This window comes from Ictidomys tridecemlineatus, chromosome 3, assembly GCF_052094955.1.
Source record: "Ictidomys tridecemlineatus isolate mIctTri1 chromosome 3, mIctTri1.hap1, whole genome shotgun sequence".
Taxonomy (NCBI): Eukaryota; Metazoa; Chordata; class Mammalia; order Rodentia; family Sciuridae; genus Ictidomys; species Ictidomys tridecemlineatus.
Genome location: NC_135479.1, coordinates 55,738,756 through 55,754,728, shown reverse-complemented (window position 1 = coordinate 55,754,728; position 15,973 = coordinate 55,738,756). Strand labels below are relative to the sequence as shown.

General features: G+C 38.4%; 1 protein-coding gene across 1 annotated transcript in view; it reads right to left on the bottom strand.

The window, feature by feature from the left end:
* Map2k4 (mitogen-activated protein kinase kinase 4) overlaps nucleotides 1–13,359 on the bottom strand; it is a 116,503-nt gene extending 103,144 nt beyond the window's left edge. Inside the window, 3 exon segments of the mRNA XM_078042904.1 lie at nucleotides 114–146; nucleotides 13,225–13,306; nucleotides 13,309–13,359. Of these exon segments, the coding sequence (XP_077899030.1) occupies nucleotides 114–146; nucleotides 13,225–13,306; nucleotides 13,309–13,344 (151 nt within the window). The 5' untranslated portion in view covers nucleotides 13,345–13,359.
* Between the last annotated feature and the right edge of the window lie 2,614 nt (nucleotides 13,360–15,973).

Sequence of the window (15,973 nt, the reverse complement as noted above, 5' to 3'; positions counted from 1 at the left end):
TTTTCATGTAAATTTACCATGGTTGGTTAGTTAAAACAATAGTGGACACATTCCCAATACCAAGATGGATATGAAAAAAAATAAGTAGCATAATATCAAAATTTGTAGCTTACTTTGTGCCTTTTCACAGAAGTTTATCTGAAAGCCTAAAGTAAAAGAGATAAGTTCCAGTTCATTTACTGTAAATCAAACAAACCAAAATTAGAAAATGACACTGTATTTCTATGTTACATTTTGAATAAAACTAATTCAAGAAAAGTTCAAATCACATTACCCCCACATTACAGAGACAATGATAACACTGGGGCTCTTTTGAATAGATGTATCATATGGCTCTGAAATCAAGTTTAAATTGTGTCACAATGTCTAATCTTTATCTTCATATCTATTCAATAAAAAGAGTAGTCTATTAGCCCTTTGAAGTTTCAGATAATTCCATAAATTTCTGCAATATTTTCATCCTATGAACTCAATATATTGTTATTTTACTAACTCAAATTATTAATTTAGAAGCACCCATGATAAATCATCACTCATGGTTCAAGTTTTAGTAATTTATAAACTATAAAATTTTTAACACAGATAAAGTAACATTTACTTCCAATCAATCAGCTGACTTCAAATGATAAGACAAAAAACTACTGAAGAGAAGCTAAAATTGTCTACAGAAGAAAAAAAATAAACTTTGCCTGATAATAAGGCAAAGTAAGTTACAGGGGTTTAAAAAAAAAAAACTATGAATTTCCACTTAGAAACGTGCACACATTTTCCAACAGGACCTGGTTATAACATACATATACTATATATAAATATAATTTTTGTAAAATGGACCCAGTACAATAAGCCATTTAAAACAGAAACCTTTACAAAATATTGTTTTATTCCCCTTGTTTATTGAAATGTGGTTTCTTTAGTCATCTACTTATGCTTGTGTTTATTACTGACTTCAAGGAACAAAATGAGGAAAATCATTTAGTCTGTGTTTACACAAATTCAATGAAAACACATAGGAAAAAGAACCAAGACTGAAGGAAGGATATTTTTAAAGTAGTCCTTCCTATCCAATTACCAAAATTCTTAGGATTCTCAGAAGAGCCAGCTATCAATGATGATGTACAAAACTGGAAAAAGCTATCACTGATGAGGTACAAAACTGGAAAAATGCTAATATAGCCAAGGTTCCTTTGATACACCACAAAAATAACCCACTGCTGAGTACCTAATCATACAAATGACAAAGCAGGAGGAAATGGGAATGGAAAGACTTCATGGGAAAGAAGTCCCGCTGGCAAACCTGAAAGGTAGTACACTTGCCCATCTCTCTACCCTAAGGTCAATATGCTTCCACACAGAACATGCTGCAGAAAAATTCAGGAAGAAAATAAGAAACCCATGGGTCTTTACACTAGTCAACCAGCCTCCCAAAATGAGCAAGGTACAAGTCAGAAGGAAAGGGTTCTCTGGAAGCAACAGTGGGAGAGAGAGCAAAGGAGATTCTCCACTAATCTCAGAAACAAGACACTCTCCCCATTTTCATTAGAAGAAAGGAAAAACTCACCTCCTACAACAGGAAGACACTAGGGAAACACTGAAACAATCTTAAGGTAACAGTTAATCTCCTCTTTGTAACCCTAAATATGGTGAAAAGTTGCTACTAAGAAGAAAAAAGAAATGGTAAGAAGAGAAATGAATAAAATAGCAATATAATTGACAAATAGAGCAAGAAAAATAAACTTGAAAGGTATATGAAAAAGCAGGAGTTGGAACTAAAGGTAAAGTTGTGCAAAGAAAAAGTTACAGAATAAAATATAACAGATACAAAACAGTCTGGGATTATGGCTCTGAGGTAAATCTGCTTGGCTAGCAGGTATTAGGGCCTGGGTTCCATCCCCAGCACTGTAAAATTAGATAGAGACAGAAGAAGTTTTCTTATATGTGACTGAAAATGATAGATGTCACCAATTATTACTCTTAACACATGAGAAGCTAAGCCCAATCAATATATACTAAAAACCTGAAGTTCTGTCATCAGTACAAAAATCAATCCAAATAGCTAAAGGGGAAGGTGGATTGAAATTCTTAATGCATAACTGTTAACTTACTCTTTTTTTACCTGATTATGGATGAAGTTACCTACTTCATCCATAATTAGGTAAATCCACTTTGAGTGGATTCTGAGGTTTCATACAGTCACCTCTCTGCATTATTCCTCACTCAGCAAAGACTTGATAAGCAGCAAAACAAGAGCTAATTAACCATGATGGTTCACCATTTCTTTGGTAATTCCATGACTTTTTAAAATGCACATCAATTAAATATGGTAGAAAGAGCTATTTTAGGCAGATCATTTTATACTGCTAAAAGATTGATTGATTGATCTGAAGAAGTCAGAAAGTGTTTTCAGCACAAATTTGAGAAAGTGCCAAATAGCTCTACTACAGCATGTGAAACAGTGGAAAGAAAATGGTGAGGAAACATTCCAATATCCTCAACTTTACAAAATGCAAGTTTGTGGCTATGCTACAATGAGCGCTAACATTCATTCACATGGTTTCAATTTTTAGCTTCCCCTTATCTCCTAAATTCTCTCTTCCCATTCTACATCTCTGGGGGTGCTAGATACCAGTTTAATCTTGTTGATAATAACTGATTAATTTTCAAAGTTTTGTGTATCTCACACAGGCAAGTTGTCTGTACAGTGGGACTTAATTATTTTCCACTTCAATTTCACTACTACAAGTGAAGAGAAATCTGAGTTTTGTTCATTTTTTCTGGCGCCAAGTTTAAGTAAATCCTAGATCATTCCAAGAATAAATACCAAGACATATAGGACCAAATGCGAGTAAGCCAAAGAAAGAAATAAAGTTATAACTATGGAAGTTTCTCCTCCTTTTTCTCTCCAGGTCTCTCACACCCTCTTTCTTGTCCTCCTCACACTTTTCCTTCGTTCTCACTCCTCTTACCACAATTCTGAGTTCCCTTAACTGGCAACAATCTGAAACTTATAATTTACTGTATTTATCAAATAAATTAAGATAGACCATAGTAGTTTAAAAGGCTAACAGCTCAGTGCATAGCTGGGTACCTGGCGCAAGCCTGTAATTTCAGCAACTAGGGAGGCTAAGGGAGGAGGATCATAAGTTCAAGGCCAGCCACAACAACTTAGCTAGACCTTCTCAAAAATACAATAAAAATGGCTAGGGGTGTAGCCCAATTATGGTACAGCACCCCAGGGTTCAGTCCCAGTACTGAAAAAATAAAATTATAAAAGATTTAAGTGTGTATATAAATATAAGGCAAACAGTGTTAGAAAAAATGAAAAGTGTCAGACCAGAATTCTATTTTCCAACTGAGTTAGCTAAAAGTCATTTCACTGGAAACTAAAGTTCATTTCATTTGAGCCGTAGTTTTCTCATTTATACATAAAATTACTCTCAGACAATCTTAGAATTTGAAAACTGTGTGTCTAAATCTTGCTTTTGTAATGGCCCTTTTGGGATTATGCAGTTATCTCTGTTCCCCTTCCTCTATGGTGGTAGTATTACCTAGTTTGGGACAGAGCATTAAGTGGTTTCCCACCATCTCCATGGTTCCTTCTGATTCCCTGGACATTCTGGATTTTTATGCTAAAACTGCACTATAAACCACACTATGAACCTACACTAACATAAAAAGAAAGTAGCTGCCTTACTGGGACATACCCTTAGATTATGCTACATAATCTTCCTTCTGTCATAATGTAAAATAGTTGTTTGCCACCTTCCAACTTCAACTTCAAAATTCTGACAGGTGCCTTTCACGGCAGCTACCCATAGCATACCACTACAGCCCTAATATCTAGCGAGTTATGTAAAATTGTCCTATATTTGTATTTTCACTGTACTTAAAGTGAGTTCCGCAGGTTTATTTCCTGATGGTTTTTTGCTTTTTGATTTCCTTGCTTCAACTTTCTAAAACTTTATCAAAAAGCAGCCTGCCCAATATAGTAATTTCAGGTTGTTTACCAACCAGAGCCAGTTGTTATTTTACAAAATACTAATCAAATCCTTTCCACATTTTTTAAACTCAGGATTTTATTGTCCTTATATGCCAGCTCTTCTTCTCCCCGTGGGAAATGACTACCTTATTCATTCTACCTAAACAACACCATATTGTCATCTCACCCGTTTCATGACCCTAGGGATGGTCACCCCACTCTAGGTCTGTGATATTATGATAACATATTTATTAGTTTTCATTCCATGATTTCTTGCTCGAAACTACCCTCCCAAAGCAGGTCATAGAAGTATATTCTTTTCCCCAAGGGAACTCTTAGAAACTCTAATCAGCCCTCACCTTTCTGCCCTGGATCTAGCCACAAAGAAATTCTCTGACCTGGGTTACGGGTGTAGCACAATAGTAGAGCATCCAGTCAGCATGTCTGAAGCCCTGGGTTCAATTGCTGGAAGGAAGAAATTAAATCTCTGAACTACTCTTAACTTACTACATTAGGTCATAAGACCCTCCTTATTCCAGAGGGGTCCTGACCCATAATCTGGAGGGAGGAATGTTGCAGGAAAAGGCCAAGATGAATGCTAAAGCAACAAGCTTTGCTAGGTTTCCCCATCCAATCTATTAGCACTGATGCTAATGAAACCTCCATAAAAACACAAAATGACAGATTTCAGGAGTTTCTCAAGAGCTGAAACATAAAGGTTTCTGGAGAGTGACCTGTAAACTCTAAGTTCCTTCCTTCATGCCCTACCCTATGCATCTCTTCATATCCTTTTAAACATGTTTCCCTAAATTCTGTTCAGATGCTCAAACAAATTAATTAACAAGAGGAAGGGTTTGTGAGAGCTCTCAATTTTATAGCCAGTGGGTCAGAACCACAAAAAACCACCTGGGCTTTTGACTAGCATCTAAGAGGAAGTGGGGAAGTCTTCAACCTATGGTCTGACATTATCTCCAGGTAGAGCTATCAGAATTTAACTGGAGGACACCCAATTAGTTATCTGCTGCTGCAGAATTACTTGCTTACTGGTGGGGAGAAGGCCCAGTATCTTTTGAGGTCACTATATTGATTGCTATGATATGAGAACAGAGGAAAAAAGATGCTGTATTTGACAGAAGACCTCAACCATAACTCCTCCTAGGCACAGCCTGGTGTCTTAAGGATGCTAACAAAATGAAAAAGTCAATACTTCTCTGTGACAGGAACCTAACACAGATCCCAAGGAAACTGCTGAAAACATCAGAGGAGTCACACAGTGTCACTTATTTTTTAGCCAAGACAACAATAAACAAACATGTCAGATATACATACTTATTAGAGAAAAAAATACACACAGAGAGAGAAATATGTCTGGCAACACTTGGTTCTTCTTTTTTTTTTTTTTTAATTCTGTTTTGAGTGATTTTGAGTAAGATGAAACACAATAAAGCTTGAAAAAGCTCCTGCAGTATCTACTTAAGTCCTCTTTCCCATGGTGGGGAAAGATGTGTTGTTGTTAAGAATCAAGCTGTGTATGATGTAATTGTTTTCTTCTTTCAAAGCCCATCTTGAGTGGTGTTCACTACTGACCAATGCTCCCTTTCACTGTGTAGCCAGTTAGGCCAATCTTATGACTCCTTGCCCTTCAATCCTTTTTGCAAATTGTGAGCATCAAATCAGGTAATGACAGAAAAAGAGCTATGTCCATTGTTAGTTTCACATTTAAAAAAAAAAAACAAAAAAAAAAACCTCTGAATTAAACTCTCAGTCTTGCTAAGAGTATGAAGAAACACCCAAGAACTTTCTGGAGCTAGACATGACCATTAACAGAGACAGTGATCTACCCAGATAACAAATTTAGTCAGAACAACAATATATGCTATTAACCTTTATGCTAAATGGGTTCCTCTTATACATTATACAGAGTGAAGAGGATTTTATTACCTACTCTGACATCCTGGACCAAGGCCTAAATCAAGACTTCTATTTACTTGTAGATTCTCAATTAAAATGTCTCTAAATTCAAAAGGTCACTATAAACATTCTAGCAAGTTTAGAACTCTAATATAAAGGAGCATCAAGAAGTACCAAGGCTTCAAAATCAACCCAAATGGTGCCTAGTTCCTTAAAGATTCTCTCCCTGACAGAAGCCTAAAATAATCTCTCTCATCTCTTCCTGTATATGTACCACTGTGGCAAAGATTCTTTCTTCAGACTTGACTGGCTGAAATGATTTAGAGTTCACTGTGTATGAACCTACAAACAGTAGGAAGAACAAAGGTACCAGTCATTCAGGCAAGTTAAAACCCACCTCTACTAGAGCACATTATTTAATGTAAGCATTGGTTGCCTAACCTATGAAAGGGACTACTTTATTAACCTATGTCCAACTACTCTTAAAGTGTGGTTGTGAAAATCAAATCAAGTAAGGTCAGAAAAAAAGATCTATGGCAATTGTTAGTTTCTTTTTCCTTTTTTTTTTTTTTACTCTGAATTAAAGTTTCTCAGGTTGTATAATGTAAGCCATCTCCCAGAAATTACAAAGAAGACTGATCTGGATTATATAGGATGGAGTTAATTATTATATTCAGACTCCTTAAAATAAGGAAAGCCCTCTGGACCCAAATCAATCTAGCTCTCAATTTTGGAAGAAATCGAGTGAAAGAAATGTAGTATAAAAGAGAATAACTCAAAAAACAGGTTAATATCCCTTCTTAAACAAATTTCAGCATGCATTCACTCTGATATGATACATTATAGAAAAATGTAAGGGAATATGTATTCTAAAAATAAGTTGTTTTTCTTACCTGCTCTTATTAAAATTAAAACAGTCTCATTTTAAGGGAATATAAGAGAAATCGAATATGTGCTTTGAAAAAGGACTAACTTGCTAACCTGAACTTGTAGCAGGTTATGCTAAATAGCAAAAAAAAAAAAAAAAGGATGCAACACACTGGGAAAAGTCAGGAATTCCAGGATTTGAAAACTCATCACTGCACAATTCAGTTCTTTGACCACAGAAAGTGTAAAAGTAGATAAACATACCCAAAGAGATACGGTGTCATACACACATACTTTTTTTTTTTTTTTTGGAGACAGGGTCTCATTATGTTGCCCAGGCTGGCCTTAAACTCAAGATCATCCCACCTCAACCTCCCTAGTAGCTGGGACTATAAGCCCATGCAACCATGCCCAGCTTATATTTTGTCTATTACTGGGAGAAAACATACATTGATTTTAAATACTCACTTTTTCTTAATAGATACACTTCAATATAGTTTTATGTGTGTGTTATTTAAGTAGAATCAAGTTATTTTGCTTTTACTTAGGCTGATATACATAAAACAATCAGCTGAGGGTAAATAGGTAAGGACTGGACAAAAAGCTTTCAGTTATATACTCAAGTTTAAGACCTGAGAAGAAAAAATAGGAAGAAAAACTGCCTACATCAGCACATTAAGGGATTCTGAGGCACGTACAACACATACTTTGTAGATATTTACTCTAACAAGTACTTTTATAAATGCCTCAGTGTTTTTCAGAATTAATTATAGGTGCTGAGTATTGTAATCACTTTAAGAAAACTGACATTTCTCAGTCACCTGAATAAAGTTTAGGAAAAGGCTTTATTTTTTCCTGCTTCAAGCCATATACATATATAACACAAACTTTTTTTTTTTTTTTTTTTTTTTTGGTACAGGGGATTTAACCTAGGAGCACTTTACCACTAAGCTACATCCCCAGCCCTTTTTCTTTTATATTTTTTACTTTGGGACAGGGTCTCACTCGGTAACTTAAAGCCTTGCTAAGTTGCTGAGGCTGGCCTTGAACTTGCAATCCTCTGGTCTCAGCATCCCACTCCACTGGGATTACAGGTATGTACCACCACATTCAGCACTTGTATCAAATCTTTATGAAAACTTTGCTTTAACATTTACATTTTATAAATTTATTCTTATATTTACTTTATAATAAATTTTACTTCTTATGTTTAAAAGAACTTTTAAATCCATTACATTTTAAATGGCTGGCGAATAAAGCAGGTAAATACATGTCTAATAATGCTTGTATATTTATAAACTATTTTATAATTTTCAAAGCAATTTCACATGCATTAATTTAATAATGCAATTCTCAAAACAGTCTATAAGTTAGGTATTATCTCTAGATATGTTAATTTTTCAGTTCAGAAAAGTGAGAGAGGGCTGGGGATGTGGCTCAAGTGGTAGCGCGCTCGCCTGGCATGCGTGCGGCCCGGGTTCAATCCTCAGCACCACATACAAACAAAGATGTTGTGTCCGCTGAGAACTAAAAAATAAATATTAAAATTCTCTTGAAAGAAAAAGGGGGGGGAGGGGGAGAGAGAGAGAAAAAGAAAAAAGAAAGAAAGAAAGAAAGAAAGAAAGAAAGAAAGAAAGAAAGAAAGAAAGAAAGAAAGAAAAGAAAAGAAAAGAAAAGAAAAGAAAGAGAGAGAGAGAAAAGTGAGAGAATTTTCCCAAAAGTACAACTTGTACACAGCATGGCAGTTATCTGTGCCTAGGTTTTCTGGGTCCAAATCCAGTGTTCTTCCCATTTCAACAGCCTTTTTTTTTTTTTCTTAAACATTACTACCTGCAAGGTAAAGCTAGCTTCTGGTGGAGAAAGGTAGGACCCACTAATAATTAAATTTAAATTTAAATTTAAATCCAGAAGCTGTTAAACTATCAGCTAACTGATAAGCTCTTTTAACTAGAATATGCTATTCTCCAACATGCCAACAATAATATTGATATCATGTTCTCTACATGAGCTTTCCTCAACTGAGTTTAACTGCCCAGTATAGTAAATCTGCTTCTCTTCACATGCTTCCTACTAAATGGCTAAATTCCCTGGGCTTTTGAATTGCCACAATAGAAAATTCAAGCCCTGTCTAGAAAGTTCTCAAATGTAACAAGTCTATCCCATGCTTTAAATTTACCAAATTTTTTTGGATTTAAGAATCACACTAGCTAAGCAAGGTGGCACATGCCTATAACCCCAGCAGCTCAGGAGGTTGAGGCAGGAAGATTGCCAAGTTCAAAGCCAGCCTCAGCAACAAAGCAAGACTCTGACTCAAAATACAATATAAAAAGGGCTGGGGATGTGGCTCAGTGGTTAAGTGATCCCCAGTTCAATCCCCAGTAACAAAAAGTAAAAAATAAAAAAGATAAAGAATCATACTATCACAGAGTAATCTAATATTTAAAAAAACCGAGTTCATAACCCACTTCAATCTAATGTATGAAATATGATGTCAAGAGCTTTGTAATGTTGTGAACAACCAATAAAAAAAATCTCCCAATTAAATCTACTTGATGACAAATTGTTAATGAAATGTCAAGAATTAAAGCATAGCTGGGTACAAAGCCACATATTTGTAATCCAAGAAGGTTGAGGCAAGAGGATCACAAGTTCAAAACCAGTCTGGGAAACTTAGTGAGACTTTGGCTCAAAATAAAAAATAAAAAGGGGTAGGGCTGTTAATTCAGTGCCAAAGCAAAATACCCTGATTTCAATCTCCAATACCAATAATAATAAACATACGTCACAGTAGTTTATTTGAGTATTTTTTTCCACAAATGCAAACTTATCCTAATGTCAAATACATTTTTATTAAACCATTTACCTATTTTGGTAAAACAATCTATATTGTTGTAGTTTTAGTCACCCAAGAATCAAAGTATAAAACTATTAACTTGTAGAGGATGAATGTGTTTGTGAATGGGTATGAGAGGAAAAAAAGAAAAATCAGGATGAATGAAAATACTCAAATGTATGAGTGATAACAAAATCAACAACTACTCTCCATCATAAGGAATAATGGGAAGAATACTAAAAGAAAAAAAAAAGCCAGATTACAAGTCACAACTGTTAGCACAAAAAAGTAACCAAATGATGTTATGAAGCCAAATTTACCATAATTTCCCTTCCAGCCATCTACACATTAAAAAAAAGCATAGCAAATTTATAACTAGACTTCTAATTCATAACATTACAATCATTTGAGAATCCTCAGAAGATATGGAAAAGACAGAAGATCTGGAGTTTGCAATAGAATAAAGTCTCCTCTAGAATATCTAAAAAAGAAATTACTCAATAATGAAATTAACAGATTAAAGAGAAAGGTAGGACCAACTAATAATGAAATTTAAAACACTTCTCAAAGTACCTGTGAGGTAAGAATTATTCTTGCCTTTCCAACTGAGACACAGACTTAGAGAGATTTAAGAACCTTGCCTGTACTAACAAAAAGTTTAAATCCTGGCAAGAAGATACAAATCTAGGACTCCAGAGCTCTGATTCTTCATACTATGATGTAAAGAATACAATCCCAACTTGGATCTCTCATGGACTACAAAATGTCAAGCCACAAAAAACTACAGAGATATCCAATACCCACCATGGCATCCATCACACAGAAAAAATGTCCAATATCTGTTGAATGAAATGTATTCCATACAACCCACAACCCTGCTGGCTGGATGGGATTGGTCATGAACTCCCAGAAAGGCAGCTTTGGATAGCAAGTAGAAGCAGGTGGGTCAGAAGGGAATGGCAGTACACCAAAACATCTTTCAAGGACCACTCTGGGAAGTTTGATCTAAAGCCAGAGGAGGAGAAGTCAGGAGCACTGGTGCCTGTAGTCTCAGCTACTTGGGAGGTTGAGGCAGGATGATTAGTTTAGCTCAAGAGTTGGAGGCCAGCCTGGGAAGCATAACAAGACCAGGTCTCAAAAACAGATAAATAAATAAATAAAATAAAGCCAAAGGAGGTCATTGGTATATAATGTACACGAAGCTTGGTTCCAATGTAGAAAAACAAGTAAGACAGATATCTTCATTGGTACCTAAGCTCAAGTTTTATAACTTGGGATTGGGCTAGACAACATTCTGAGAATTTCAAGCAATTCTCATTCTAAGCAATCTAAAGAGGTTCAAGAACAAGCTACAGCTAGCATGTTCATGCACTGATCAAAGATAGACACAACACTATTTAAAGAAAATTCAGGGGCTGGGGATGTTACTCAGCGGTAGAGAACTTGCCGGGTAAGCGTGAGGTCCTGGGTTCAATCCCCCAGAACAAAAAAAAGAAAAAGAAAAAAAGAAATAATAATAATTCAGGAATAATTCAAAGAGAGGTCTGGGGCCTTCCTCACCCTTTTAAAATGGGTTCAGCTTATTAGACAGTTCAGATTACTGGATTATCAAAACGCAGAGGTAAGGGAAGAGAATGAAGAATATCAGAATAACTCCTAACCACAGGACTTATTTTCAGTTCCTAGAACACTTCAAGTTCTTCCCTGTTTTGGAACCTTCAAACTCATTTGTTCCCTCTGACTAGAACCTCTTCTGTTCTCCCCAGACAGGCCATCTCTTAACATCTTAACAAGCCAACTGCCCTCTCCTATTGTCTTTCATCACAAAACCCAGCTTATTACCCTCATAACACTTTCCTCAATTAGCAATTTTTCTTATTTATCTGTATATTGTCTCCTCTCCTCCATCTTCACAGGAGGGTAAGCACTATGAGATGAGATAGTCAGATTCACTCCTCTCTATATATTCAGGACTCAGCACTAGAGTACTATGATTAGTTCTCAACAGATGCTCAATAAATATTTTTTCGAACAACAAAAATGTATACAGCTTTTTCAAGCTATCAGCCTCCCCCGCCCCCCAAAAAACCCTCAAATTTAAAATATTTTACCAGTTTTACAAGTCACTCATTTCAGACAAGCCATACAATCCTAAATCATCATTTTGCTGTTTCATTTCCCTCTACCATCAACTACACTTGTAAAGCTGTGAGATCAGGAAAACAATCTTGTACTGTCTGCATAACCTGCTATGCAACATAGTGAATATCCAATAACTAATTCAATTTGAATTAATTAGCTTAGGGCCTACACAGAAAGTGTCCTCTGAGTTCTGACATCATCCTGTCTATATATCATTTTTTTTTATGAAATACTATGGGGAGGGATATAAAGATGAATAAAAATCCTGTCCCTGCTTCCTGAATCACAGCATGCTTTCATAAACACAAAAGATTCAATAAATGTCTGTTGAACTCTAACTAGACACAGTAGCTCTTTAGGAAGAATATGATCTAAAAGTAACCAAGTTCATACTGACTACCAAACATAACCCCACCGATTCTGCTAATAATTCAACATAAGTAGTTCGCTTAAGTTGTCAAAAGATGCCTGAGTCTCTGTTTTAAATATAGCATTACTACTATTCAAAATTTCCCAGTAAACTTAAGGGTTTAAACTAATGGGCTCAGGCCTGGTATTTTTCATAACACCCCCCCCCCCCCGTCAAGAGTCATACAGAGCAAAAAAAACCTTTCCCAATGGGAAAAGCCATTAATTGGAAGAACTGCCTCAGATGTCCAGATACTATCATTTTGACCTCTGTCTTTCTACTTCCTGTTATCTCTCCATTTAAACCGAATTTAGTCTTCTATTTTTATCTTATTTTCTGCATGCAATGCTAACACAGAAATCTAACCTGGAACAAATGCCCCCCTCCCTCAGGCCAATGGCTAGCTACCTACCTTACAGGTGGCACAGGACTGAGCACCCCCCGCCCCGCTCCTCCCAGAGAACAGACACCCTGCAAAAGTTTGGAAACGTAGCTTCCAACAGCCCCGTGAACCCCAGAGGTCAGCTAGGTGGTCTGGCTACAGCTGCGCCCTGGCGAGAACCAAGATGGCCTTGAGCTGGCCCCACTGCGGCGGCGGGTAGCCGCGCTGGGGCGGCGGGGCCGAGGGGCCCCAGGCTCGGACGCCGCCGCCTACCTGCGCGGCCGCAGGGACCCGGAGCCAGGCCCGGCAGCACCTCCCACCCGCCTCGAGTCCTAGCCCGCACGTTCCCGGAAACCGGGGCCGGCGGACGCCAGGTAAGCGGCGACCGCAATCGGGGCGACCGCGGGGGCGGTCCCGGGCCAGGTGGGCCCCGCCAGCCGGCAGGGAAGCGGAGCAGGGCCGAGCGGCCGAGCGCAGGCAGAGGCCGCGGCCGGGCCTTCACGGGTCGAAGCCCGGATCCAGGCTCGGCCCAAGGCGGCCGACAGCGAGGCGGGAAGCCCCGGAGGAGGCAGCCAAGGAGGCGCGGAAGGCTCGGAAGGCTTCCTCAGCCGGGTCCGGGGGCGTTCGCGGCCACTAAGGCAGGCCGCGACGACGCCGACGGCCGCGCGAGTGGGCCAGGGTCTCAGCGCGGGAGCGTTCCTTACCCTGCATGCTGCTGACGGCCGGGTGGCCTGGCGCCGGGGACCCTACGGGGCCCGGGGTGCCGCTGCCGCTGCCGCTGCCGCCCCGGAGCCGCCGCCGCCGCTCGGGCTCGGAGCCGCCATTGTTGGGAGTGAGGAGCCGAGCGGCGCCGCGGCGGCTGCAATGCAGCAAGCTCGGCCTCTCGTACCGCCGAGGGCGCGGCGTGCGCCGCCTTGGCCCCGCCCCCAGACACGCCCTGGTCACGCCCCCACGGTCACGCCCCCGCCGGAGCCAGGAGCAGAGTTCCCTGCAGAAGCTGAGGTGCAGGACTGGATAGGTCCCAAGTGCCAGGGGCCAGAAAGACAGGGCAAAGATCCTGAACCCGGGACTGCGGGTCCGCGAAGCCTAAAGTAGTTCGCAGAATCAGACGTGTGTGCGCATTTCGGGGGAAAAAAGAGTGTTCATAGCATTCCCACAGAGTTCTGTGACCCCAAAAGTTTAAAAACCGCTATCATGGAATCTCAGAACCCAAAATTAGAATAGCAAAGCTGAAAAGGAATCTCGGAGTTCAGTCTTCGTGTCTAGTCTCTGCTATGTCACGTCTAGAGAGTTAATCTAACTATAGTTTCAGTTTTGTCCTGCCTAATATCCTAGCCTCTTTGCCAGCGGAGGCGAGGATTGATAACCAAACTGCTGAATCAGAGACTACATTTTAATAATTATACCCAAGTAATTTATATAAATTAAATCTTACTAAACATTATCATAAACATCCAAATTCCCTGACTCCCCCCCCAAAAAATATACCCCTGAAAACTGAATTCCTAACCCAAACCTCTATGCCTCATAAGATCAATCATAATCATTAGTATAAATTATATTAAATGACAGCCCCACCCCACCCCTAATTAAAAAAAAAACAATATTAGGTTTCTTCCAATGCTTTGCACAGAGACTGACTTTAGGAATTCAGCCATCAAAAGCAGAAAAATAGTTCTTTGTGAAGATAGGGATTTATGGGCCAACCACAATGTAATTGGAATGATAAAGACATGGGTTTCTGGAGAGAGGTGTCTTGCCTATAATATAATGACCAGCTATCCTACATTCCAAGGAGTCTAAATCATGGAATTGAATGTTTCTGCCCTTTGGAAGCATTGTGCAATGTGTACCAGGACCTCCTCAAAACTCCCCCATCCAGACTTTATCCAACACTAGAATCTCCTTAAAGTATGTTGGAAACATGTCCTAAGTCCAAATAGCCCTGCCTACTTGCTCCAAACCTAACCTCAACTGTGACCTTGATTGCTTGTATCCTAACAATAGCTATTCATAGACTTAGGGAAGTAAACTGGATACAAAGTAAAGGCAAATTGAAGATGAGAACGGTTAAGTGTGCTAAATGTAGAGTCCACTCTTCTCCCAAGGGCCTGGCTGAAAAATATCTCCAAGTCTGGATTTTTCTAAACTTTTCACCAAATCTCTATCTGAAAATCAATAGCCAACTTACACTTATTGGTCCTGAGACATAGTAAATGTGAAGTCCTTGAAGGGGAAATCATATCAGAATCCAAAGGAAAAGTTCCCATCCAGGTTGTTCAGAATAAAATCCAGGCTAAATAATCTATCTACCTCTTCAGCATAATGCTGTTGGAAAAGGAGACAACAAATGACAAACAAAAGGAGAACTCTGATGGATTCCTAACACTGTCTCCTATTAAAGTGCAGGTTAAAAGGCAACTCTTTTTTTCTTTTTTTATAGGGATTTCTATTTTAGTGCTGGAAGAAGTAAGTATTAAAAAATTGAATGAAATACTTCTTCCAAAACATCAATGTAGGGCTGGGTTTGTGACTCAGTGGTAGAGTGTTTGCCTAGCATGAGGCCCTGGGTTTGATCCTCAGCACCACATATAAATAAATAAATAAAGGTATTGTGTCCACATACAACTAAAAAAATATTTTTTTAAAAAAGCATCAATACAACTGGACAATGATTAGAAAAGATAGATGCAGAAATATAAGGAAACTTCTCCCAATACAATAGTTTCTTTTGACTTAACTGCTTTGGCACGCACACAAAAGCACCAACAGCCCCACAATTTGCTGGCAATAGTCCCAAATATCATATTCTTTCATCACCAGACTCCAGAGGCAGGATGATCAAGTACCACACAGTTTAATTGAGCAGTCTTCGGATAATTTATACTAATACCTGTCATCTAAACATCACTGTGGTCTATCATCTAATTTCTCATTTTTGTTTCCTTGGGGTCTACTAAAATGTGGCTTGGGGGAGTTTTAGTCTTCGAACACCCATAAGAACCAGACCATCCTACCCCATTGTTTGATATGATAATTGATATAGTCACAGTCTTTAAGTGCCTATGTAAAAATCTTCTTTTTAAATTTAACTATTTATTTTACAGTGCAGGGCCTCAAGCATATTAGTCAAGCCCTCTACCACCAAACCAATTATACATACTTCTTTAATAGAAATTTAATATACACTAATCTAAGATAAATTCCCTTAAGGTAATACTAGAGATTAGGCAACTATCAGAAAATATACACACATGTATAATGGTTTCTAATATTGTTTTAGATTATGTATAAGTAGTTCAAAAGGAATTTAATCAAATAAGAAACACATTGACTTGGTGCAGTTAAATGAACATAAATGAGAAAACATGTTAGTAGCTGGGCATGGTGGCACATGCCTTTTATGACAGCAACTTGGGAGGCAGAGGCAGGAGGATCCTGAGTTCAAAATCA